Source organism: Gavia stellata, chromosome 24, assembly GCF_030936135.1.
Source record: "Gavia stellata isolate bGavSte3 chromosome 24, bGavSte3.hap2, whole genome shotgun sequence".
Classification (NCBI taxonomy): Eukaryota; Metazoa; Chordata; class Aves; order Gaviiformes; family Gaviidae; genus Gavia; species Gavia stellata.
Genome location: NC_082617.1, coordinates 2,371,637 through 2,398,028, shown reverse-complemented (window position 1 = coordinate 2,398,028; position 26,392 = coordinate 2,371,637). Strand labels below are relative to the sequence as shown.

Here is a 26,392-nt window from a genome sequence, read left to right as displayed (position 1 = left end):
TGTTTGTAGCCACCTTCTGCTGCGTCTTGTAGCTTGTTCCAGCAGAGCAGTATGAGAGCAGTGCAGTGAAACAGGGGACATCTTTGACTTCTTGTTTCTGGAGTGAAATGAAGGGTAGTTGCTTGGATGCATTTAGACTGAAGTTATATTTTGTTTTTACACTAAGGATTTATCTACATAAAGCTCTGTTTAGTTTTTGGCAGAGAACTCCATGTGCAAGGAACTATCCTGTAGGTACGTGCTTTTCAGTATAGTTTGAGACCAATTTGTAGACACAGAGCTGGCGGAGAACCATCTTTTGTACGTACAACACATGAGCTTCACTAAGCACTAAATTAACTGCATTCCATAGCTGTGCCATTTACTGGTAAACACACTGGTGAACTGGTGAAGTATTGACTCTTGTATTGTTTTTAAAACTGCTTGTTAAAACAATGTTTAAAAAAGTCATTGCAAAGTGAAACTTGCAGTGCAAGTGTCATAGTGTGTATCTTGTTTGGACTTCTGCAGCTATAGCTCCTGCCTGGGCCTGCCCTCTTTGCCGTGCAGTGCTGACCGTGGCTCTTTAGGTTCCTCATGTACCTCAAGGCTTCTTGCCCAGCTAGTTCAAGTCTCCCCCTTTTGGGCTCGCTGTTGCTCTTCCACTCTTCTCTTGTCTTATCCCAGTCTTATCACCAAGCCAGATTCAGTCCCGCCCGCATCAGCGGTGAGTCAGTGGTGAACAGTGGGTCCTTGTTCACCAGCAGCCCCAACTCAGACTCTTTTCTGCATTGCCAGTTTTTGCCCCCTGCTCTCATGCAGCCTCTGATGAACCCCTTTTTTTATTGCTCAGCTGGTCCCCATGCCTCTTTTCCCAGTATCCCAACTGGTACCCACCTAATTACCAGCTGGTTTCCCCATTTCTTGTCCAGCGGTGGCTTTCTGCCCTTCCCACAAAATCCGCCAACACGCTCCCCCCTGCTGCTTCACTCCTCTTCCAGAATTGACTCTGGCTTTTGTTACCCCTTCACCCACCTCCAGTTCTGATTTCACCAGGCATCTTACTGCAGTCCACTCTTTCCTCTCTCTGATTCAGCTTCTCTTCCCTTCACGCTTGAATCAGCTGGTGTCTTTGCATACAGTCAAGTTGAATTAGAAAAACCTTCTCCAGCTCTCAGTCCTGTAGTGACCTGGAACAACCATTCTGGGGAAGGTCTGGCTGCCCTGTAAGCCCAGGATGGAGTATGGCAATCTGACCTGGAGACACACAGCCCGGGAGAAGCTCCTTAAGTGCCCGGGAGAGCAGATAGCACACCCCAGTACGTGGCTGGGGCAGCAGCGATCGGCTCTGGTTTGTACTCAGAGGTTTTCTGAAGTTAGGTTCTTTTAGCTTTGCGGGCACTTATTAGACTATTGGATATTGATTTGGCTTTATTTTCTTAAGAATCTGACTTTAAGCTATTAGGTGTTTAAGCAGAATCTTTTCATCTCACTGTGTGACTAAAATGGGGAAAGTATTCCTGTGTAACTCTGCTTCTGCCTAGAAAGCAAATGAATCGAGTGTTTTGTTAACTTGAGACAACCCCTAAAGCTGAGAAGCGAAGTTTAGCTTGGGCATCCCGATTCCGGTGCCTGTCTGGGGTCCCTGTGACGTCCCGGGAAGCGGCTGGGACGGGGGGGGTTGACGTGCGAGAGGAGGCTCTGCTGTACTCAGTAGTCATCAAGTCCCTTTCAAACAGTTATCTGTATTTTGAAGTGCATTGGGGTCTTGTTTGCTCTCACCTGCCCTGGAAGGGGAAGGCAGCTGTGTTGCTCTCAGGGTTAGGAGTTTTTCACATTTCTAGCCTAGCTTTATTCTAGAACACTTTACGTTTGCTTATTAGTGTGCCAGGATTAACTTTGAGTTTAAATAGTTTGGGTTTTGTCCCTGGTGCTTGATCTCTTGGTGCAGTTACAGCTTTTTTAGTTCCTGTCCTAGAGTGGACCCTGCGTTTTCCTGATCACTCAATAGCCTTTCTCTATACATGTTCCAGCTTGACTTAATTTATCTTGCACAGGGATGACCAAGACAATCAACCCATCTCAGAGACACAGCAGTGCTTTTGCGGCTCACGTTAACACTTCCACCGTGGGGGTGTGCTGGAATCTGCCTCTATGATCAAGCCAAAGAAGGGCTTAAACAAAGACAATTGCTGAGATGGTGATTTTTTTCTTTGTTCTTTTTTTTCCCCCCACTTATTAGAGCACAGTTCTGTCATCCAGGCTCCCCAGCAAACACATACTCCAGGAGCCCTCTGCCTTTATTTACACTGATCATTTGTGCTACTGAGACGGAGCTATAGTAAAAACTAAAGATGCCACTCTTCTTCCGTAAGAAGAAACCCAGTGATGATGCTCGAAAGCGCCTTGAATACCAAATGTGCCTGGTAAGCAATGCCGAGGTCTTTTCTGTTCTCTGGGTCTAGTCTTGCGTGCCAGGTGAATTGGTACATCATCTGCATTACCAGTAATTGTGTTACTGATCTCACCAGGACAGCAGGTCTTGTTCCTGAGGTACATGAGAGAATTCCTGCTTTCCCCATCTCCCTTTGCCCTCCCATCCACAGGTCCCCTTCGTGCCACTTCCATCCCTCTCTGCCACTGTGATTCCATGTAACACCCCACTCCACCTCCTGCCAGTCTGCATCTGGGACCCCATCTCTGCTTTCTCCTCCATGCCCCTTCACTCTTGCAGATCTCCCATTTTGCTTTTCTTACCAAGGAACCTGTGACATCCCCTTTCCCATCATACTTGGCTTTCCTTGTGCCCCTCTTTTTCTTCTCATTATTATTTTGTTTCTTCCTATCACTCAGAGGATTAACTTATTAGACGTTGCTGTTTGTTTTCCTGGACTAGGATTTGGCCAGAATCCTCTGGGGTAGATCCTCAGCAGGTTGCTGTCGTGCCAGCGAGGTCGGCAGAACTACCTGCCTTACAGCAGCCGCAGATTTAAAGTTGGCTTTCTCAAAGAAATCGTCTTTTGAATTATTTCACCTATTCTGCTACAGGGGCTGTGGACCAGCACTGGCATGGGGGATCTACTGTGCTCTACCCCAGAGGCACCTGCATTTTAAAAATGACAAAATTACGCCTGTTGGATGTCAGTAAGGTATTTTGGAAAGAAAAGCTTTGTTATGTACCAATAATTAAACTAGTTTTACTGAATTTATTAGGTTGGTAGGGTTTCTGTCCCACTCCTGTGGGGCTGGGGAGGAATAGCTTAATCTGTTCTAGGATTAGTTCTGTATTGCATATGCTTAGTTCAGGGTCAGATACCCAGTTCTGAAGACTTAACAGAGGCACTGACACAAGCAGGTTTTATTGCCTCGTGCCGTATCTTTTCTTTAAGAAAATCTTCCAGAAAATCATACCAGAGATGCAATGCTGCTCACAGTGAGGCTTGTCCAGTTTCATTGCTGTTAGCAGCTGCATTGGATGTCGCTGATTTGAACATGGAAAACCACTTTTGTCCAGAAGCTTGCTTCTTCTTACACAGCACAGTTGCCTCTGCAGGTCCCATGGAAGCAAAATGTAATGGCAAGTTATTTTGGTTTCTGTGTACAGTTCAGCAGAAGGTCTGTCTGCTGGGTAAGACATGCCAGTGACACAGCAGGCTCTGAACGGGTGAGGAAGGCACTGCTGTTGTTCCTAGGAAGTGCCTCTCTTGAGGACCCGTCATTTCCTTTGCATATGCTTTCAGTTAAAATTGCAGAATTAGCATGTGCTTTAGTGCTTTGTGCAGAAATTCATCTATTGCACTAAAAGGTTTTTTTTCTGCAGTTTGGTTTCCTGATTGCTTTTGCTTGCTGCAGTTATAGCAGCACACCCTTTGCTCTTAGCGTTGTCACTGGATTACATAGCTGCAGCAGAGAACTGTAATTGCATTTTCTAGGGAGGGACCAGTTGAGTAGTTCAGTCAATATGCAGCAAGAGGCCATTTATTTCCACATGGTCTAATTCTCTGGGTGTGTATCATCTCTCTCCAGGCAAAAGAAGCTGGTGCTGATGACATTCTTGACATATCCAAATGTGAACTCTCGGAGGTATGTTCTCTGCAACTTCCAGTGTCAGCTCACAGGTCTGAGTTCTCTGCTTCTCGTTACCGTCAGATTTAGTATCATGTCTACGAGCCTTGAGACAGAAATGGCCTTGTTACTGGTCTGCTTCTTCCTATGTCTGCTGAGCTCTGGCTTTCAGGTGGGGGCTTCTTCCCCTTTTTTTTGTTGGAAATCGCTTGTCCTACCTGATGCTTCCACAACGTTTCTGTCCTGGGAATCCTTTTTCATTTGACAAGATGGGAAGGGCAGGGTGGTCTCATACCCTCATGGCCCAATTTTGCTAGTTATAAGAGAATTTGTTTGCCAAAGGCTGACTTTCTAATCTTAGAGCTACAAAGTCTGCCACCCACGCTTACTTTTCTGTATAAGTGGAAGTCCCTGGTTCCAGGCGGCTGGTTAAGGATGGAAATCTCACTTCCAGCTTGGCTTCTTCTATGGCAGCCAACTAAATTAGAAACAAGCTGTCCCCTGGAGTGTGCGTGGTTAGTGACAGATTGCCAGGCTTTCAGGGCAGACACAGCTTTTCATTCTGGCAGCCAGGCAATCCTGTTAAGCAGAAGCCCGTTTCCATTTCACTTTCAGTTTTTATTCATTGTCTCGTGTTTCTAAAATGTTGGTACCTGTGTAACCTTTTGTCACAGGATGCCTTTGCCAAGCAAGCTAATAGATACTGCACTGCTCTTTGGGGAGAGATTTGGGACCATCCTGGAGAGGATAGCTGACTGCTGTGCAGTATGAAATGGCTTTGCATAGACTTTGGGATGTTTTGTTCCAAGATCAGAAGCCAACAGCATCTTGTGTGTAGGTTTGCGAGCTGTGTGGGACAGTCTGCGAGCCAGTCTGGGTAAAAGGGTGGCAGACAGAGGATGCACACTGAGCCAGCTCCATTCATAGCCGCAGCTGGTCGTGGATCCCCAGCTGCTCCTTTTGGACTGGTACCACAAAACTCTGTCTTGCTCTTTCTTTTTAGCCTTTGTTGTTTCAATAAATAAAGGAAGCCATCAGTTTAGTCGTAAAATTAACTCTGGGCAACAGTTTGGCTGATGCTGGTTCCATGCTGCAGAGTAGGTCACGGTGCTCAGCGTTGGCTGACATGGGCTGAATTTGCTGGAATATCCTTTTCTGACTGCCCCTCTCCTGCAGATCCTAACACATAGGAGGACACTCAGTCCTGCCTGTTGCTCGCCTTTCTCACTTAGCCCACTGCAGCGTGTTTGCCGAGGTTGCAAAACCACAGAATACATTTGTATGATGACTAACTGAAAATATGCCTGAACTCTTGAGTCATCTGCACATTGAATATTAAATCATGCAAGACTTGAACTTCTGCCTAAACCTCAGTCTGTTCTGTGCTATGCGCGACACTCATATTGTGGAGAGCCATCGCAAGCTGTTTAAATGGAAGCTAACCGGGAAGTACTGGCATCCTGGGCCAAAACCAGGGGCCAGTAATTTTAAGTATCACTTGTGTTTTCATCAAAGTTAGTTACTCACACTTTACAGGTGGATACTGTAGAAGTGCTTACAAAGATAATATCTTGAGAAGTCTGACATGACTATTTCTTAATTGTTTTTAGGTTCCTTATGGGGCCTTTGCAACTTGTAAAGTCTTGCAAAAAAAGGTAATGTTGCAATCAGAAATTATTAGATGTTTCTATTATTACGCTTGAGTATTATTGTTGTGTTTGAAATGACTATATGTGGTTGTTTGTACGTTGCTTCAGAAGTAGTTCGCTTGTAATGAATTTGGCCACTTGTACGATACTACACAGAGAGCAATTTGGGTAGGACTAATCCTGTCTGTGTGCTTTAGAGCTAACTTCTGTCATGACAGATGAGGCGATTGTTTCTATCTTTCCTATCTAATGATATTTCTCATGTGAGGAACTAGGGTCTTTTTTAGATCGCATGTTGAACGTTTGACCTTGTATGACAATCCATTTACTATTTTAATATTTTATATGATACTGAATAAGATATTGAGCTCTCATACAGCCTCTGCAATTCAATCTCAACGAATGTGCTTGTTCTTGACAGCAGTGTCTCTTGTGTTCATGTTTCAATGGGATTTTTCCTCCTCAGGTGCTGATTATTCATACAAATAATCTGACATCTTTAGTTCCAAAGTCCTGCAGCCTCCTGAGTCTCATAACTGTGAAGGTAATTGTGATTCTTAACAGTTAATCTGCAGCCTATTTTCCTTGAATTCTAGCTGCATTAAAACACACTAGCCCAAATAAATCCCTTCTGTCTGACTGTCTTTGCCAAGAATCGGTAACAAGGTGTGAAACCTGCCTTTCCTAGGTTTACCTCCTAGAAAGACAGATAGCGGTCACTGAGTGGTTTGTATAAAATCATAATGAGTCCCAGGACTCATTTATCCTCTTCATAATCCCACACTTCCTCCCTCAACGGCCTCTCACGGTGGTGGTCAGTCAGGGCTGAGTGTGTTGTGGGGTAGAGCCAACTCTCTTCTGCACCGGTGGGTCGTTTGAATGTGAACAAAACTGGTGATGGGTGATCGTGTGTGATGGGGCTGTATTGCCGTACCTGTCATATAAATGCTGAGGCCTTTCAGCTCCACTACCCTTGTGCATTGGTTCCACAAGAGGCAGAGCCACTCCAGCAGCTCACCTCTCCCCGTGGAGGAAGGTCTCCAGGCATAGTCCTGCCCTGTCCCCGTGCCAGCGCTGGTGCTGGAGCAGTTCAGCTTCTATGGAGCAGTTCAGCTCACTGATCCTGCAGAAAATGTCTTTTTCTGCCAGGCTGGCTCCATGGAGATGGTTTATCCAGTTGGCTCATCCACTTTTGTGGAAGAGCTCCTTTGGTGTCACTCCTCTCCCTAGTCTTTTGTTTGTTTATCAATGTATAGAGGCTTGAGTTTTCAAAAGACTACAAGAATTAAGTGCCTCTATCTCCTTGAAAACTTAAGCCGCTTTTTAAAGCCCCATTGGAAGGGAAGTAATTTTCGGTGATAGATAATTCATGACTTTCATTCTTGCACCATGACTTCTTTTCCCAACTTTATTTGGTGAAATCATCTACTCTTCAGGTTCTAGACCTGCATGACAACCAGCTGGCATCGCTTCCTGCTGATATTGGTCAGCTGACATCTCTTCAGGTAAAAGCTGCATCCCAAGTGTCTGTAAAGGGCATGTTACAGGACAGCACGAATATGGGGTTACTGCTATTTGTTTTATAATTAATCACAACTTAAATGATGGCGCTCATATTGTCAGATCTATCTCATTGGCTTGACTGTCACTGTTGAACTGGCTTGTTGGAGAGGGAGAGCAGGCGAAGAGCAGGAGAAGAGCAGGCGAAGAGCAGGCATGCTGAATTATATAGTCCCAGCTTAGTACAAGGGCTGTCTGTCCAAATGGCTCATGCTGCCAAGCAGGTGCTATGAGCAAGCAGAGCTGGAGCTTCCAGTCCCATTGATTTCCCAAAATCACAGAATCACAGAATCACTAAGGTTGGAAAAGACCTGTAAGATCATCAAGTCCAACCATAAAAAAAAAAAAAAAAAATTCAGGTTTTACCATTCTCCCTGGTGTGATTATGTTGAGAACTCAGTCCAGCAAGTCACAGTGCACGCTGAGGGTCCCCTCTGCTTGGGGTGCAGCTTTAGGTTCAGTCACTGCTCCCCCATGGGATCTGGGGTGGGGGAGCGCTGCCCTGGAGTAGAGGACACTCTGCTTCCCGGTTCCTGCATCTGGGTTCAGCACCCACTGCTGCTGGTGGTTGTGTATAGGGTTTCTCACTGCATGTGGTAGCTGGACGTACCCTCTATCCAGGGCTTCTGGAAAATATTTTTTCTTTTTTTAACCCAGAAAGTATTGTCTAAAACCAATTTCAAGTTGTCCTTCTGGGCCTGAAAGTAGTCCCAACAGCATAGATGTGTAGAAGACCTGAGACTTGCATAAAGAATATTTTGAATATCTTTTCTGTTAATACCTTAGGTCCTAAACCTCGAAAGGAATCTTTTAAAATGTCTTCCACAATCTATAGGAGACCTTGCCCAGCTCCAGATGCTCAATGTGAAAGGTATGGCACATGTTTCTTGTTGGTGCTCTGGGCAAAGCACCTTTTATTATCTGGGTCGCGTTGAGCTGCATTAGTAATTACTCCTTTCCACCAAGGCGAGCACCAAATGGTTTACACTATGAATGCTAAGGAAGAACACGAGAAACATTTGAATTCAGATAGTTGGCAAGGCAGGAGAAATCATCTAAGCTGAAAATGATTCCTAAAAATTCCCTGAGTTACTAGGAGTAACTAGGGTTGTTTGGCTGCTTCTTAGCAAATGCACACACTACCTGCTTTGGTTCAACTCATGGCTCTTGGGTCAAACTTGTTCCCTATGACGTTTTCATTCAGCCCATTGCCTTTTCTCAAAGGAGAGGTCGTTAGGTCATCGTGCCCGATCTCAACAGCTGAAAGCTTACTTGTGTGCCTGCACGTGGACAGCATTTCAGAGCCCCAGCTGCCTCATCCCTGCAGCGAGGAGTGCCGAGAGGGCTGGAGGCACACGTCTTCTGCCGGGAGCAGGAGACCCACCTCGAGCTGGGAGTGCTGTGTGTGCCCTGCAAGAGGAGTCCCAGGCCAGGGTTTGCCCCTCTCTGCATCATGATTTAGACCAACCTAAGAAATCTGTCTATGCAGATTCAAGCGTAAGAAAAATAGTAAGTCTTCGGCAGAAGCAGTTCAGTAAATCAAGCAGAGCAGTCAGCCCGGATAAACTGAATTACAGAGCAAGTCTGCCAACACCTGGAGCTTGGTCCTGAGTTTGTGCAGCCCCACCAGGTTTGCAGAGCCCTAACACAAAGGTCACAACCGTACCTCTTTTCAAGACTCCTGAGCATTTTCCAGATACGCAATGCCATAAATTTGGGAGAAAAAAGGAGACTTTGTTACAGGGAGCTGTTGCTGAAACAGGGAAGGTAATGGAGGGTGAGGAACTTGGAAGTGCAGCTCAGTTCATTGCTGTATCTGTCTGCAGCACCTCGCCTCTGAGCCCTAGATGTGGAGTCCCACGCTCAGTCCCCTTTCTCCCATCTCTGGTACTTGCACCGAAGGGAAGGAGACTCCATGTTATGAATATTCTCCTGATAAAGAGCGCAGATCCAGCCTGCAGCAGTGACCTCAGCTGAGAAGGTCGTTTCGGCATGAGGAACCACTGCTGGACCTGTGCACTTGGGCTGTGTGCAAGTAGATCTTAATCCCCATTTGCCTTGGTGGGCAATGGCAGCCTTTGGAGTCCTCGTGTCACCCATGACAGCCCTGTCCCTGTAGCAGAGTATAGAAAATGAGTCATATGTACGATTATGGTTTGGTGTTCCAGCAGATGAACTTGCTGGGTCCTGCTTTGGAAAAGTTATGTGGTACTAAATTACTTTTCTCTCCCTCTAGGTAACAAGCTGAAGGAGCTGCCTGCTACTGTGAGTGGCTTGCGGAGTTTGCGCACTCTGGATATCAGTGAGAATGTGCTGCAAGAACTGCCGCGGGTGCTGGCTCACATCCGCACGCTGGAGGTATGCACCCAGCCAACCGTGTCTGTCTCTGCCCTTCGCAGGCTGTTTATTCTGCTACAGGCTGCTTCCCTTCCTACTTGCTCAAGACGATAATACATTTAGCATAGAAAGTGAATTTTTAGGGCTTGGGCAGGACCCACTGTGGGGGATTGTAGCAAGCCTATATGCGTTTCCTGGTGTCCAAAATAGCTTTTGCGTACCCTTCCTGCTTTGATCTTTTCTGATCAGTTTTTGCCATGGCTTAATCATGACAAAAGTCATCCACAGGGAATGAACCCCCAGGTATTTTCTGCCAGGGCTGTCTCTCTGAGAGCACGAGCTGTGCCTGTGAGCTCAGGTTGACTCAGCCGCTTTCCACCAAGGCTGATTCTAAATGAGCAGATGGGATATTTCCGATGAGGTTTTTGCCTCTGTTGCCATGACAGATCTCTGACTCATTGTCAGCCTCCGTAGGTTTCTGTCTCCCTGGAGTGCACATTCAAAATGGGACAAGCATCAAGATTTTTATGGATGTGTTACCTTCTGGCTGCCAAACTTGTCAGTACTAAACTGTTCAAATGTCAGGCAACAGGGCTGACTCAGACACCAGCATGGAGGATGCGAATAAACGCTTTCCTGTCTCGAACACACAACATTAGGCTTCACTTCTCTTGTGGGCAGTCTCTGAGATGAGGGATCTGTGCAGCTTGCTCCCCTGTGCTTGATAAAGTGGTTCCTTTTTGGCCTTCTTGCTAAGCCCTTCTCTACAGGAGGCAAGATTAGGTCCTTTTGGTGGCCACAGTAGGACAAAACAGCAAGTGGTCCTTCCACTTGTACTTACTGGTACCCCTCTACCTCTCTTCTCTCCGTGTCCTTTGTATCACCATCCCTTCCATGTGTCATGCTTAAAGGCTCCAGCATACAGAAATTAGTAGAAAATTTCTGTAATTGAGAAGTGCCGTGCCCTCTTGTGCTTAAACACAAAGTAGACGTGTGCATGAGGGAGATGTTCCACTGCTCTGGAAGCTCCCAAATAAGAGACAGTGGAGTCACCTCTGAAAGATGTCAAACACCCAGCGGAAATTCAATACAAAGTCATATTTATGTCAGAATTTAAGGTAACATGAAATTATCACTCCGTAAGTGAAATTTTGGGGAGCTGCAAGGATAACTGCAGTTGGGCTCTGACTGGGCCACCAGAATAACCTGCAGCTCTGTGTGTTCTTTTTTGGAGACACTGACCTTGGATGCTTCTTCCATGACCTACCCATCACCTGATATTTGCAGTGCGGGTACAGAGTCCATTCAGCAGTTCCTCTGCAAAGGTAAGCAAGAAGAGTCTGTGGATGGTAGTGAGAACTTGAGCGACTGCGCTGTGCTCTCATTAGGTGCTGTGGCATGTTCAAGGATGGCGTTAACGAAGGACAAACATCAGGTTGGCTCTGCTTGGGGTGGGTTCTGACGCTCTGCACACGTGGCAGGCTGGTCAGTGAGCTACGTGTCTTTGCGTCCTCCTTTGAGGGGGAGTCCTCCCTTGAGACTTGCTTCTCACTGTCACACTGAAATTTATAATGGTTTTGTTAAAACACCAGAATAGCTGAGTCAGAGACTGTCTGAGTGACTGTAAGAAGTCATTGCATCTCCCTGTGATTTTGTTTTCTTGTTTGTATTTTCTCAAGTGGGAGGATTAGGCATTGTCCAGGTATTGCTGCCTTGGGACAAGGAGATAGACTCAGTAGTCACTCGAGGTCCCTTCTACCCTCATTTTCTATGAGAAAGGACTTGGGGGCTGCAGACTGATGGTTTGTTAAGAGAAAGATGAAACCAGATGGAAAACTCAGAAGACAAAGCTAATGTACTGTGAGTTTGTAAACACTGAGTTTAATACAGACAGGAAAGTGTGGAAGAGATTTTATGCAGGGGAAGTGCCTTGCCAGACATTGTGCTAATCCCTGAAATAAAAGGACAGTCAGAACGTATTTTAATAAGGGCAGTAACATTTGCAGCCCTGCAGAAGTCAACATGCCTGTACCCGTGTGAAGGAAGCGTTTCTCTCTGAGCAGGTTAGCTTTGATTGTCTTCCTGGTGGGAATGGGGTGGCACTATCTCCTCTTAGAGCTTCTTGTTGTTAAGCCTGCCTGAGCTGAAGGAGCTCTTCTGGGCGCTGCGGGGAGCGGGAGCACAGTTGGAAGCAGTCTCACACACCAGCCAGCCCTTGGCCATGATGCCAAGAAGGTCTTTAAGCACCAAATGTCCTTGTTTTGTGTCTGATACCTTCCAGAGTGTGGAATTGCGTACTACCCTCCCTCGCAGTATCTGCTCCCCGTGCTGGAGAGTGATGGAGGAGGAACATCAGTGGATGGGGTGGACAGGACAGTGCATAAGTACTTGGAGGAGGAGAGTGAGTGGCAGGTGAGGCTCCACCGCATGTGACGTTGTGCGAGAGGGTTTTGGATTTGTCTCTCTGCTCCGTCAATGGATCTCACAGCGCGTAGCACATCACCCCTCCTCACCTTCCCCGCCACGAGATGTGTCTTTTAGGATCAAGAGAGCATCAGTGCCCAGAAGCAGGCGTAGCACTGTGGGCGTGGGTGGCTCATCTCCTCCCCGACAGTTGGGGATGGTGTCACCTGGAACGCACATCGTAAAGAACTGTCTCCATCCTTGAAAGCAATGATGCAGTCAAGGGACAGGGGTGACAATGTGACAGGGGGTGTGCAGCATGGTAACACATGGGGTTTTTTGAGGGGACAGCAAACTGCAGAAGAACCTTGTGATTCCCAGCCAAGTGCTAGGCACGTCCAGCCCTACTTGGGAAAGGCGAGGCTGGGCATGTGGTTATGATAAGCTGTGCTAATTCCTGTGCTGTTTAGCAAGTACGGAGTAAATTTCTTTGACCCTGGAGAAGCATGAGTGACTGGACTTTGTGGCTATGTTAATCTTCTTGTGCCTTTGGTCGATGTCTTTACTCAGTTAGGGGAAGATACAATGTGGGCTAATAATATCTGCAAAAAATTGCTCCTGGGAGTAAGTGTCTGCTGATATTGCTTATTTTTCAGAACAAATTCTTGGATTATGAGAAGAGGAAGGTAAGGACGAACCCCTGCAAATGCTTTCTCTGTGGAACAGCTCCACTTTTTTTTCTTGTTTTCCCTCCCTTTATCCAGTTTCTCAGCCAAAACTGCATGTTTTAAGAACGAAGTTCTTGCAGAGCTGCCTGCTCCGCACTGCAGAAGACAAGTGGGAGCGTGGGGGAATCTGTGACTGACTCGTCTGACACACACAGCCGATGAGCTGCAGTCTCTCTCGTGAGCCAGCAGTTCCAGTTTAAATCGGTCTGCGTTTGCAGAGTTGGATCTGGGGGCTTTAGCACCAGGTGGCTTTTTTCTTGCCTCTCTGTGCTGTGCCGAAAGCTCAGTTTGTTTTTCCCATGAGTAGGGCAGACGTTTGCGGGCAGTCGATGCACAGACTGCTCAGTACATCCCTGCCCTGAACTCAGCCCTTCCATGACTCCTACCTTGGCCCTTTGGCTCATAGTGCCACCATTCCTGCTCTCTCCTAGTGTTCCTTGTTTCTGTCCTCCATTCCCCTCACCTGGCTGCATTTTTAGTTTACTCTTCTTTTTATTTCACTGGTCTTTGTCTCTTCCTCTGTGCAAGGCTCACTTTGAAATAATTAGAAGCTCCTGTCATGCAGTTCACCTCTCCCTTTGGCTGGAGCTGCTCATAGCTGGCTGCTTTCTTCACTCTGTTGTCTTCAGACAAAGGAGTCCCCTTGCCATCTGGAATTGAACACAGCCTTAACTTTGTATATAATTTTCCGGGTGTTTGTATTGGCTGTTTCAGTTGTATGGGTTGATGCCCAAGGACTTCGGCTTCATGATGATCAAATGAGTTGTGGGGAGTTTGGAGACTCTCATAAAGAGAGCAGCAGCTTCTGCTTTGCAATTTTTGGGTTCCTAAGGAGGTTCCTAAGTTTCCATCCCCTAGTCAAGGCTCCTGTTTTGCCATTTGGCTTGCTTTCTTGTAGGCGAGGGGATTACTGTGCCTTGTTTTACATCTTTTGCCAGAATTTGTTCTTGCTTGGGAAGGAGCAGAGCCAGCACTCTACTGATTTCTAGCATTCATCTTTCTTCTTCTTCCTCTCAGGAAAAAAAAATGCAGGAGAAGCTGGAATTCGAGCGGCGCCTGAACATGGGGCAAAGAGAACATGCTCTGCTTGTTCAGCAGATCAACACTCAGAAGGATGAGATACTGCAGACAGTGAGAGAGGTAGGTCTCCTCTGGGCGAGCCCCGTACAAGACACTGCCTTTCTTTAAACTGACCGCTTTCTCCTTTGGATCTCTCTTGCTTTGGCCTAGGACCAGATGAGGCTGGAGGAGGGTCTGACAAAGCATCAGCGCTATTTGGAGGAGGAGCGCCTGAAGCTGCTGCAGCAGTTGAAGCAAGCAGAGCAAGGAATTGCCAGCCGTATCCAGAAGCTGCTAGAGGACAACCAGAGGTAGGGCCCCGGGATGTCTTGCAATGATCTGTGTCCCTCGGGGGCTCGTGTTATTTTGTCCTGTTCTAAGCGGTTCATTCTACCCTTTCTGAATGTTACAGAACTGGTCAGGATCGATGTCTGTAGGTGGTGCCTTAACTGTTGAACTGCCAATCTCCCATTTAAAGGAACTGGAATTTGGCACCTTAAAAACCTGTGTTTCGCACATATGTGTGCTGTTGGAGTTTTGCAGTGCTGTGGAGAAAACTTGAATTCCTTATGGAAGGTGCATATTTGAACACTGGTTCTTAGGTACCACTGCCTAGATCTGCTGGATCTCCTGCTGGGCTGGTGCTGACGCAAGCTTACCAGCCCACTTAAGGCTGCTCTGCTGTGCATGAGAAACAAAGTTGTTTTCTGCCCTCTGGGGAGTAGGACATCCTGCTCAGCTTGATGAAAAACTCTTGTTTTATCTTTTTTTAGGCAAAAACAAAGTTCAGACATTCTGAAGTCCTTGGAGAATGAGAGGTGAGTCTCCTTGAAATAAGCACTTCTAGAAAAGGGGCAAGAAACTGCGAAGAAGGCTGGGACCATCCTTTTGGTCTGAATCCACCTTAGATTAGGGGAAGTTCATCTCATACCTGCAACTGATTCTGGTCACTGTTGGAGGCAAGACACTGGACTAGAGGTGCCTGATTGCACCCAGACTGGAAAACCCTATGGGATGGTGATTTTACCTCTTTTTCATCTCAAAATGGTCCTAGCTGAGGCATTTGGGAACAAAACGCTGTATTCCACTACCAAGGACCAATAGAAATCTTATATCTGTTGGAAAGGAAGGCATTTATAAAGATGGTCCAGTAACGTGTACAGGCTGGGAGGAATACGTTGAAAGCAATGCCACCATTCAGCCAACACTCCGAGCTAGCTTTGCCACGGAAAGTGGTTATCCCCAACTCTTCCCTGCTTGTATGTTGCCCCCTCCCTTCAGCCAACTGTTTGTGCTGTGCCACAGTAAAGCGGATGGGGGGGCTGACCTGCCTGAAAAAGAATCCCTTTGTATGTTAGAGAGTTTTGCAGCCACACCGGTTCCTGATCTGTTAAGTGGTGTTGCGTGTGTTTGTGCTGGGACAAGGACAGGGGAGGTGGGAACGGAGGCCAGGCTGCTGCTTTCAGTGGCTGCTCACTTAGGTCACCTTTAAAGTGCTTGTCAAGCCTCAGGAGAAAGGAAAGCAGAAAAGGGGTGCTGCACTGTGTTTGGTGAGAGTGTGTGCACGTTGCGTAGACGCTCTGTTTCTCTTACTCTACTGAATGTCTCCCAGACCCTTGTTAGGTCTTCTGAGATCAACTTTCCAGTCTAAGAAGCAATTGTCCCCATGGTTTTCAGCAAAATTGATGTTGTTTCCCATGGACTTAGAGGCCCCATGCCAAGAAATTGCTGAGACTTTTGTGTCTCTGACAAGCACATGGCTTTCCTGAGGAGGTGGCAGGGTGAATCTGCCCGGCCTTTGGGCTCTGAGCTGTGTGGGTAGAGGAGGAGTGAGGTAGTGCTTGTGTCAAGGAGTGGCTGAATTGTTCTTGTTTGCTTGGCAGAATGAGGATGGAACAGCTGATGGCAATAACACAGGAGGAGACGGAGCATCTGCGCAGAAGGGAAGTGGCCTGTAAGTCCAGACAACTCTTTGGGGTGGTAAGGTGCAAGAAAGACCTGGTTCCTCTGGAGATGCACTGAATAGGTGCTAACCACGTGGGGGATGCTCTGTCACGCACTCATTCTGGCTCCGTCGCTTGGTGCAGTAGGGCAGAGTGGCAGGGGGTAGCATTGCACTTGCACCGTAGCTGATCCACTGCTTCCACCTGCAGCTCACTGCCAGTTCTCCCTGAGGTGCAAGCTGTGCTCCCTGCGTAGCTACAGCGTGTCACACGAGGAGTCAGTGAGACTGGATATAAGCACGCAAAGTGCTTCATATTTCAGAGGTACCATACAGATGTTAACTGATCAGGTTCACGAGGCAGAAGGCGTATGGTAAACAAGAACGGTGCAAGGGAGCCCTTTCTGCTCACGATGACCATGAACAGATCTGCCGGGGTTGCAAGGGAAATGGTGTGTGTGTTGTCACGCCAAGGATGGGTTACTCGCAGTGGGACGGGCAGAGCTGCAGCCCGTCTGAGGGTCAGTAGGCAGTAACTGGGCTCCTCTGAGTGCTGAAGAGATGCAAGCACAGGCAGAGTGGAGTTTGCCCAGCTAACTTCCCAATAACAGTTCTTGCAGCTGAATGATTCTGCTCTGAAATGAATGAAATGGAAAAAGCAAGGACAGGTTGGAACTGAGAGAGAAGGCACTATTAACTGCAGTGGTAGATGAGCGCTTGTTCTAGCCACCCGCTTCTGACACAGGCTGACAGCACTTCTGTCTCCTAGCTGCCATGCAACAAATGCTGGCCGAGAGCTACAAGAACAAGCTCATTCAAATGACCTACGAGTCTCGTCGGCAAGACCTTGTCAACCAGGCCTGCTCCAGGTACAGCGGGAGATGTCTGGGGCTGGTGGTACTGTTGTAAAGTCCCTTTCTTTCCAGCAGTCCCTGGTGTAATTCCCATATATACACCCAGGAACTCCTGCAGCCGCTGGAATGCAGCAGGACAGCTGTGTAAGAGCAGGTGACAACACAATTTAAAGACACTGTCAAACTTGATTAAATGAACCACCTTCTAACCGCAAGAATATGCATGTTAATCATACTTTGGATCAACTATCACTTTTATATACTGTTTATTTTACTTTATACATTCTGCTAAATATGGAAGATGAAAGTAGACTGGTCGTCTTCCCATTTTGTTAGCCAGTGCAGTGTCAAACTGTAGCACAGAACTCCTTTCCTCACCTCCCAGGGTTATCTCAAGGATGCTACTTGTATATACATAGGACTTGTATTGCTATAGGTACAGAGAGCATTCTGGCTCGCTCTGTTTGCAAGAAGGTGAGAAATTTTAATCTGGCAGCGTCTGGCACTGAACAGAAGCAGCCTTGTGTGCCTGTGACCTGCCCGACAGAGGGCAGTGGGCAGGCACGGTCCTGCCTGCAAGTGCAGGCAATATATGGCCACACTGCCTGGGTCTCCTTCATCAGCACCCCCTTTCCAGTGCAGAATACTGACGTGCAAATTCATCACCCGAGCAGCTTGCCAGGGCAGCAGCAGCCCCTGCTTGGACTTTGAGCTGTGACGTGCAGGCAGCGGTGCTTCTGCTCTGGCTTGCTCTGTGGTGCAGGTTTGGTTTGGTTGTAGGGAAGGAGTTTTGGAATCTATCAGCCTTCAGTAACCCTTGTTCAGTAACAAATTTCTCCGTTCCTGGATTCCCTGTTGCCCACTTTTCCTCTTGTTTGCATCAAGACTCTCAGACCCAGCAGTAACCCCATGGCAAATCCATCTTCTTGCAGCCTAGCTGAGATGGACCAGAAGTTCCAGCAAATCCTGGCTTGGCAACAGCTGGATCAGAACAAGGCTGTGAGTCAGATCCTGCAGCAGGTAGGCAAGGGAGCAAACTGCTTGCGGGGGGGATCGAGGGAAAGCAAGTGCACGCGAAAGCAGGATCGAGAGTGGATCACAGGAGCAACGGTGGCAGGGCTGGGCTGTGTGCAAAAGTGATTTTATAGGACACTGTGCTAAACTTTGAGAATCTCAGGTATTCTAACTGACTTGGGTGGTTGAAAGAAAAATGTGTTTATTTTTTAACTAGACAGCAAATTTTCAGAAAAGACAGCAGCACAGACCATGGGAAGCAAAACTGGTCTGATGATTAATAGAGAGGATTTTGAGACAGAAGTCCTGTCTTTTTGGCAGGTTTCCTGGGTGACTTGGGGCAAGCTGCCTACAGGAAACATTTTCAAAGCCTCTGCTCCTTTTGAATACCTCATTTTGAACCCGAGACCTCTGCAGCTCATTTTTCAGAAGTGCTGGGCAGCCATGCCCTATTGCACAGCTTGGGTGCTCAGTGCTGCTGAAGACGAGAGGTGGGGTTCACACAGAACGTTCAAAATGTGTGTTTGAAGAACGTGAATATAACTTCTGTGTCTGTCTGTAAAGTGGGTTTTACCTTTTGGGACTGTAGGATCTAAGTCACGGTGTAATCAGGACACTGTTGCCCAGAGTATGCACTGTTCAGGTGCTTGTATGTCAGTCACTGCAAGGTAACGGGGTTTTTTAGCCCATTTGCAGCTGCATCAACAACCTCACTAAGCAGGATTTTGCCTGTCCCTCAGATTGAGATGCAGAAAGCTGCCTTTGAAGCTCTCCAAGTGAAGAAGGATCTTATGCACAGACAGATCAGGAACCAGGTGAGTCAGCAACAGCGGAAAGAGCAACCAGCTACTCGGCTCATACTGCCATTCGACGAGACACTTCTGAGGAAGATTAAAGCGCTGTGAGCATAGAGCAGGGTCTGGAGGAAATGAAGAGCTCTTGTATGGCTGAGAGCTCTGTAACAAAGTGTTGGGCAGTGTTGGTTAAACTACAGTCTCCCAGCTCCATAGGAGGGAGTGTCAATGCAGGTTTTAGATTCGTGGAAGTAGTGGAATCGCCATTTCTTCAGTCATCTCAGCAATAATGTGGAGAGTGGTCACTAGAGGACAGACCTGCATTGGCTCTGGGGGGGTGATCTGCAATTGCAACTACGGTTTCCTTTGGGTTGTGTACTTAGCAGGGCTGCTGTTTCCACATGAGTCTGCTGCATCTCCATCCAGCACATCAGAACTGCACCTTGAGCCATAAGTTCACCTTTTCTTTCCCATTCTCAGCCTGCCTTTCTGAGCTCCATTCTGCAGAAGGTGCAATGCGATAGTCGGGGGGAAGAGCACGAGCTGGTGGAGAAAGTAGTGGTGGTTGACGCACGAAGATGGGTGGCTGGTTTCTGACACAGGGCTCCAGAATCTTCCCTCTCGTGATCTGACACTAACAGAAAAGTCTCAGGAGGTGGTGGATAAGTTTAGGAGCTTGGATATAGTGAGTCACTCAGTGACCAAACGCTGCTAGAAGCCTATGGATTGTGCATGGACAATCCAGGAGATGAGTGTAACAACTCTCCGTTGCTTGAGTTCATCAGTAAGAGCCCTGCAGTTTGCTCGCACTTGCTTTGTGAACAAAGGGAGTTTGTTCCTTGATACCATGGCTGGACCTTTTACTATTGAAATCCAGCCCACCCCACAGCATCCTGCACAGGCAGAGCCCCCGCATCGGCAGGAATTTCGTGGTCGGCGGCACACATGAAGCGGCGTGGCCTGGGGATGGTAGGTGGCCTGGCAGATAGGTGAGCTGGGCTCTCATCTTGGCTTTGCTGTGGGATCTTCAGCAACTCACTTCACCTCTCTGTGTCTCAGTTGCCCCACCTGAAAGGGCACGTATCATTATGGGATTTGCTGGAGCATCTAGAAACCAGGACCCTGCCCCAGTTAATCTGCAGTTTGAGTGGTCGTGCTAGGAGGACTTTGACAATCAGGTGCTGCCTTCCAGAGCGGCTGCAAAAGGTTTGGCTGAACAAACTGATTGCAATGTCCTTCTAGACTTGAACAGAAGGTGTTTAGAGTAGAGAGACAATTAGAGAGCGGGGGACACAGCTCCTCAGACAAAAGACGAAGAGCGACCCTATGAGCATGCATCACGGAAGGGCATTAGCAAGTTCCCCAAACTTCTGGGCAGCTCTGCAGTGCCATCCCTCCCAGGGCAGCACTTAGACCTCATTTTAAGAGAGCACAAATTAAAGTCATTTCAAATGTCAGTAAAAAATGTTTCATCTTCTGTTTAGATTAAATTAATAGAAACAGAGTTATTGCAGTTGACACAGCTGGAGTTAAAGAGGCAAGAACTGGACACAGAGACGCTGCAGGTATGTAGGGCTCTGGGGCTGCCCCACCACGTTCTCTCTGCTCCGGGATCGCAAAAGCTCCACTTGCTTCTTTTGCTCCTTGCAGTTTCCAGATGGTTTTATGCTTAGCCAGAAGGGTACTTACCCACAGGACACCACAGAACCCTCTTTGTTGTGATAACATGGGAACATTGCTGCTGCTCCTAAACATCTCGATGCATTTTCAGGGGAGAGACAAATGGGCCGGCCCTGATTGATAGCCATGGGCGGTTCCAGGTTTGCTGGGTGGGGAAGGATTTTGCGATCCAGCTGTTGGCTGTCCCAGAAACGCCTGCCTGCCACGCATCGCATGTCTTCTTACATTGTTGTGTTGTGTTTTGTTTTTAAATACCTGCCTGGCGCTCAGCTCTTCCCCTTCGTTTCTAAGCCTTGTCTCCCAGGCTGCTCTGCCCCACCATCCCACCATTCATTGGGCTGACTTCATCAGCAGTCACACGTTGAGGAATATCAAGTTTGGCTTAAGCAGCTTGGCTTTAAATTTTGTTATTACGCCTTTGCATCAGTTGTTTTCTTGTGTGTGCTGTTTGCCAGGTTAGGTCACCTGTTTAGTCAGCCCCAAATCAGTAGCGAACACCATATACTTGCCAAAAGTAGTGCACCCAGCAGGCTGGTAAGTGCTGACTTAAGACAGGATTGCCTCTGAGCCCTGTGCTGGACACCTTGAAGCGTAAGATTTGGGTTATGCTACCTTAATTCACGCAGCTCCTCCGTACAACGCTGCAGTGTTGGAGGCATGATGGTAGGGGACCGCCCAAAGTTCATGCAGGGAAGACCAAGGCACCCCAGGCAGACGTAGGTCCAATGACACAGGACTTGCGTGATTCCAGGAGCTCCAGGGAGTGCAGAAAATCCGGCTCCACCTTCGTACCCATCTGCAGCCCAGCACGCAGCACAGTGCGGTTGCAACTTCAGCACTGGACACAAGGAAACAAGGTGTAAGACAGCTTCATCTCTCTGGATACCCCCCGGCCGTTTGGCAGTCCACAGCCCAAAGGTTCCCGCTGGGATTGAACCCCCAGTGCAGGGGCACTGCCCACAAAGTGCTTTGGCAGAAGCTTTTCTGCAGTCACGCTTGATACCTCCCGTGCAGCAAACAGTTGCTTCCTCCCCTATTATACAGGTACTTTAGTAATGATCTTGATAAATCACTGGAAAGCAGGACGAGCCAAAAGCACCCTGAGAAAGGGAGGCATTTGCACAGGTCTCTTGCAAGGTCAGTTTGGGAGAGAGCGGTCCCAGCGGGGTGTCCGCAGTGCGGGTGGGCAGGAGAGCTCATCTCAAGGTTAGCTGAAGCTGCCTGGGTTTCTCGTCTAGAGCAGCTCCCACGTGTCGTTAGTTGTCCCTCTCACCTCTGCGGAGGTCCTGGCGCAGAAGAGCTTTCCTGCCTCCATCAGGGCAAAGCATCTCTGGTCAGCTAATGGTGGGGTTTGCCTGTGAGAGGCAGGCGTTCCTTTCTCCTGCTTAAACAGAGGACCTTGTCCCTGGGTAGGGTCCAGATGCGGATCAATGAAGGTTTCCCCACAGTTCTTTAGGAGGTCAGCCCTTTAGCGACGTCTTGTCCCTTTGTCCACGGACAAAGTCCATGTCCATGGAAGTCCTTGTGGCCGATGACTACTGGCCTCTGCTCAGTTAATGATCCTCCTAGCAGGTATGAGCTGGCTGGGACTGAACCATGCAGAGATGCCACATGGTCTGACGTTCCTGAGACAATTAACCCCTCCTCATTTCCCAGCAGCGTGGTCGCAGTGATGATGTACCTTGCCCTGGTACCCGGTGGTGCTCGGTGTGAGACAGCGAGCTTCCCAACGGCACGGGGAGGTTGCTACCTTACCTGTCCCACACACCTGCAGGCTTCTAGACCTGGTTTCAGGTGGTCTTTCCCAGTTAAGGAGGGAGACCACGGACACTTGTCATGCCATTGAGTGAACTTCTGATGGAGTGACGAAGAGCTGCTGCAGGCCGGCGCCGTCTGCGCCTGCCCGGGGTGTGCCGGGGCTTGGCACCACCGGATAGCGGTCAGTGCGGGACCGAAGGGTGGGTGCAGCTTGGGTCTGCCATGCCAGCTGCTAGGAGAGGATTCAGGTCGTCTGCTCAGCCGGGCCGAGGGCCTGTGGAGCACGGGGCTTCCGCGTCTGCTGTGACTGTTTTGGGTATGGTAAGTGCTTTGCTGGAAATCGGGCAGGGTGGTTGCTTGCGGCTGTACGGTACGGAGATGTGGATGCCAGAGTCCTTCTGTTGCAGGGGGTGATCACAGAGCAACGCCAAGCACTCGGCTACCTGCTGCAGCAGCTGCTCAAAGAAAAGAAGCAAAGGGAAGAAGAACTGCGACAAATACTGGTAACGAATGCCGCTAATTAGGTCCTGTAGATGAGGAAGCACATGAGCTGGCTGCAGGGAGAGAGTCCATGGGCCAGCACGGGGATAAAGGGGAGCAGAGGCGGCCTCTGAGGGGTTGTGTCCGGATCCAGAGACTGATTGAACTTCAGAAAGTGCTAATGTAAGCTCTCGGGGGCACAGTTAGTGCCACTCCCTGGTGCAGCATGAGGCACCATCATCATCATCAATCTGCCCCTTAGGAAAGGGAGTCCTAGGGAGGGGTGAGCACAATCTCACAAGGTCCCTGTGTGTGGCCTTGTAATCCCAAAGACCTCCAGACTCTCCTGAGCTTCAGGAGACCAGGTCCAGTGTCTGGGGCAAAGAGACCGGAGGGATGCACAGCCCTAGACTGGATGTGGGGATCAAAGTGGGATCAGCCTGCAGAAGGCCAGAAATGCCCATCCTGCCATAGCTGTGCCCATCGCAGTGCTCTGAACTGGCCCTGCGCAGCCCGGGCTGGTGGTTTCCCCTCCTACACATCCAACTCACGCTGCCCTAAATACCGCTTGCAATGTTATCGCGGGCTGTTGAATGAATGAGTTTGTTTTTCAGCTGGAAATGGAGGCAAAGAGCGAAACCAAACAGGAGAACTACTGGCTGATCCAGTACCAGCGCCTGCTGAACCAGAAGCCCCTCTCCCTGAAACTCCAGGTCGCTGCTGCAGTTAATGCTTTCACTGTAGCTGTGCTCTGCTCTGCAGAGCACGGGGGGGAGCGAAGGCAGCCTTGCCTGGACCCACAGGTTCAGCTAAGGCAGGGAGCACGGCACGGACCCCTCGCACAGGCTGACAAGCCACGGGAGACCCCGGGCTGCCCTGCGTTTAGACGTCGGGCTCTGAGCTGGGCTGCCCAGCAGCTCTCATTCCTGTACGTTGGAGGTTATGGGGCTGCCCAGGTCTGTAAGGAGCCAACACCTGAGCTCTCTGCCAGCTGGAGCTGCCGCCCCACCATCAAACTGCTGGCCAGGAGCAGAGGGCTCTGAGCACCTTCCAGGCAGGGCTTTTTGTTCCAGCTAAACCCCCAAACATCTCCACTTGGCTGCCCAAATTCCCCTGCAAATCCGACTGAATGCAGCAACTCCTGTCTGTTCCTGCCCTAATGTATTGAGCCAGGGACTTTGTGCTGTGAAAATACCCGCGGGGGTGGCCACAAAGGGATGGCTCTGAGCTCTGCCCGTGCTGCACATCAGCTCAAATTTGCAAAGCAGCTTCTGTTGCAGATAGCGGCTGCCAAAACGGTTATTCTTCCCAAAACACAGCGTTTTGAATTGTGCTCATAAAATGCCTGGGGTGAAAGCTCCTCCGGCTGTTGGGTTTTTGAGCTTTAGTGTCTTCAGGGATGCAAAATGCTTCAAGCAGGGCAGAGGGCAGGCATGGGCACAGTGCCTGGCCGTGCTGCCAGCCTTGCTGCTGCCTGTCCGCGTGCTTTTTCTCGAGAGCGAAGTCTGGGAGCTCGCCTTGTGTTTTGCAGGAGGAGGGCTTGGAGCGGCAGCTGGTGAACCTTTTAATCGAGCTGTCCGCTGAACAGTACGTGCCAGTCTTTGCACACCACCGAATATCCTTGCAAGCGCTCGGCACCATGACTGCCAGTGACCTGGAAAAGGTACGAGACAGCAGATACACAGTACAGGATGAGACCGACTCTGCACTGGGACTGAACCTGCCCTTGCTCTGAGCACGGCTGTGCTCGTGGCTATGCCCGTGGTCTGGCAGGAGGGCATGTTGGTGCTCCTGGTGTGTCACCTCCCAGCAGGGAGAGGTGCCAGCACTGCTCGGTGCCCTGTCCGAGTAGGTGAGAGCTCTCCCAGAGCGCTTGCAGGGTGAGCTGTAGCTCTTTTGACAGCCCTCAGTTGCTCTTTGTAGTAGAAATGGCACCGGGGGACTTCCCTTAGCCGTCTTTGACGCCTGGCAGAGGTGCTTCCCTTGGCACGGCTGGGTCTTGCCAGTGAGGCCCAGGAGTTCGCAGTGTCCCGTTGGGGACATGTGTCTCTTCCTTTCCCCTCGGAGAGCTAACAGCCCTCCTCTTGCACCGCAGATCGGCGTGACGGAGGCTGGCCTGCAGCGTGCCATCCTCAAGCGCGCTCAGGAGATCCTGGCTGTGGCCAAGACGATCCCAGGTACCACCAGTTCTTTTCCACCTAGTCTTTGACACGCACAGCGGGTACCTGAGCCTTGAACGGGAAGGTCTGCAGGGCCAGATGCCTCCCTTTGGGGAGCGGAGCCACGCAAGGCTGGTGTGCAGGGACTGCTGGCAGAGCTCGGGCTGCACTGTCAAGCTATTCCCATCGACTTTCTTATTTATCAGAGCCCCTGAGCTCCCATTTGCTTGTAGCCATCCCCATGCATGCCGGGTGGGTGGGAGATGGGCAGCTCTCCTGGTGCTCAGACCTCCTGCTTGTGATTGCAGAGCTGCTGGGGACGCTGGGCGCCGAGGTCCCCGCAGCCCCAGAACCCAGCGCTCCCTTTGAGGAGCCTCCGAGCCCTGTGGTCCCCACGGCTCCCCTGCTGCAGTGGGACGAGAAGAAGTCGGAGTGTGTTGTCTGCATGGAGCAGGAGGTGAGACCGCGGCACACGGGTGGTGCTGGAGCAGAGGGTGGAGTGGGGGCAACATCCAGCACATCCCCCCATCGCTGTGTCCCCAGCCTGGCCCTGGGCAATGCCTGGATGCTCATCCCTCCGGCTCCCAAGTACAGCCTGGCTTAGGCATCGCAGCAGGGAGCGCGGCAGGGCAGGGCAGGGCTCCTTGCAGGCTTGGGAAGGAGTTTGCTGAGCTCCTGGGCCGGTCTGTCTGCACAGCAGCCATGGGAAGTGTTTATGGGGCTACTCGGTTCAGCTCTGACCCATGTCCTTCCCTCAGGCCCGTTGCACTGGTGCTCTCTGCTCAGCCCAGACCCTTGTGCACACACAGCACTGGGCTGTGCCCGGGGCTGGAGATTGGGGTGCAGGGCTCTGCCTCCCACGCTATGTCACCCCTGGGTGATCCCCATCTCCTCCAGCCCCATTTCCTCCTGTGCTGGAGCGCAGCGGTGCTGGGATGAGTGTTACAGGACAACAACGCTCTCTGTGTCCTCTCCTCTGTCTCTTCCCCCAGACCCAGATGGTTTTCCTGCCCTGTGGCCATGTCTGCTGCTGCCAGACCTGCTGCGAGCGGCTGCGCACTTGCCCCCTGTGCCGCAAGGACATCACACAGCGCATCCGCATCTTCCACAGCAGCTAGGCAGGGTGGAGGAAGGCGAGGCTGCTCGGCACCACCTCCATCACCCCTTCCCAGGGAGATGTGCCTCTTCTACTCCATGTCAGTATTAAACAGACACTCGCACAGCATGAGCAGTGCTGCCCTCCCCATGCACAGCCCTGGGCTGGCTGCCGGCTGCACCCAGGAGTCCCAGCACCCTCCACGTTCCCCGATGCCTTCAGCCTCTGCCTTGGGCTCCCTCTTCATCTGTGTCCCCCCCATCCTGCTGCTCGCCCAGCATCTACTTGCCTGGGAGCACTGGGTGATGGAACTGGCTGCACTTCAGGCCCTTCCTCTCTGGATAATGTATTTGCCTTCAGAAATGCCCCTCGCTCAGCAGGGACACAGGTAGTGCCATCTCTGAAGCCACCGGGACCTTGCAGCTCCACCGCTGTGGCTGGGGCACTGCCGAGCTCCTGCCTCCAGCACCGCTGCCCGGAGGTGGGTGAATCTTCTGTGGGAGGACTCGGCCAAGGGCGTGCGATGCTCTGGGGTGCTGACCGTGCCTTGCACCTATATCATGCCAAAGGTCTGGGGCTTCTGCTCTGGCGACCCATGGGAGCGTGTCTGGGACTGCAGCCATGGGCAGCGGGTGCCAGGGCAGAGCGAGGAACTCCCCAACCCTGAATTCATGCTCCTATTGTAGGGGAGAGGCTGCCACGGCCCCAGATCCAGGACTCGGAGGGACCTGCTCTGGCCAGAGGAGCCCAGTGGGATTCCTCAGCCAAAGCCCCCGGGCTGTGAGCGGAAGGTGTTGCTGCCACCCGACAGCCAGCACGAGCCCAGTGGCGAGCG

General features: G+C 50.0%; 1 protein-coding gene across 3 annotated transcripts; it reads left to right on the top strand.

Moving 5' to 3' along the window:
- The first annotated feature begins 2,226 nt into the window (after positions 1-2,226).
- On the top strand, positions 2,227-26,392 carry LRSAM1 (leucine rich repeat and sterile alpha motif containing 1). Of its 3 annotated transcripts, XM_059828720.1 has the most exons (24): positions 2,227-2,405; positions 4,006-4,062; positions 5,655-5,699; positions 6,160-6,237; positions 7,130-7,198; positions 8,040-8,124; positions 9,490-9,611; positions 10,825-10,915; positions 11,872-12,002; positions 12,650-12,679; positions 13,739-13,861; positions 13,952-14,091; positions 14,554-14,598; positions 15,664-15,734; positions 16,492-16,591; positions 17,509-17,596; positions 18,331-18,405; positions 19,869-19,949; positions 22,230-22,325; positions 22,917-23,015; positions 23,834-23,965; positions 24,398-24,479; positions 24,770-24,918; positions 25,454-26,392. In XM_059828720.1, the coding sequence occupies exons 1-24, from the start codon at positions 2,334-2,336 to the stop codon at positions 25,577-25,579; spliced, it is 2,187 nt and encodes a 728-aa protein (XP_059684703.1). In that variant the 5' UTR covers positions 2,227-2,333; the 3' UTR covers positions 25,580-26,392. The 3 variants fall into 3 exon arrangements, with proteins under 3 accessions (XP_059684703.1, XP_059684704.1, XP_059684705.1); XM_059828721.1 differs by lacking the exon at positions 19,869-19,949; XM_059828722.1 differs by lacking the exon at positions 22,917-23,015.

Coding starts and splice junctions, on each gene's coding strand:
- LRSAM1 (XM_059828720.1), top strand. CDS start 2,334: ATGCCACTCTTCTTCCGTAAGAAGAAACCCAGTGATGATGCTCGAAAG. Junction 7,199..8,039: donor GTCAGCTGACATCTCTTCAG/GTAAAAGCTGCA, acceptor TTAATACCTTAG/GTCCTAAACCTCGAAAGGAA. Junction 12,003..12,649: donor AGGAGGAGAGTGAGTGGCAG/GTGAGGCTCCAC, acceptor CTTATTTTTCAG/AACAAATTCTTGGATTATGA.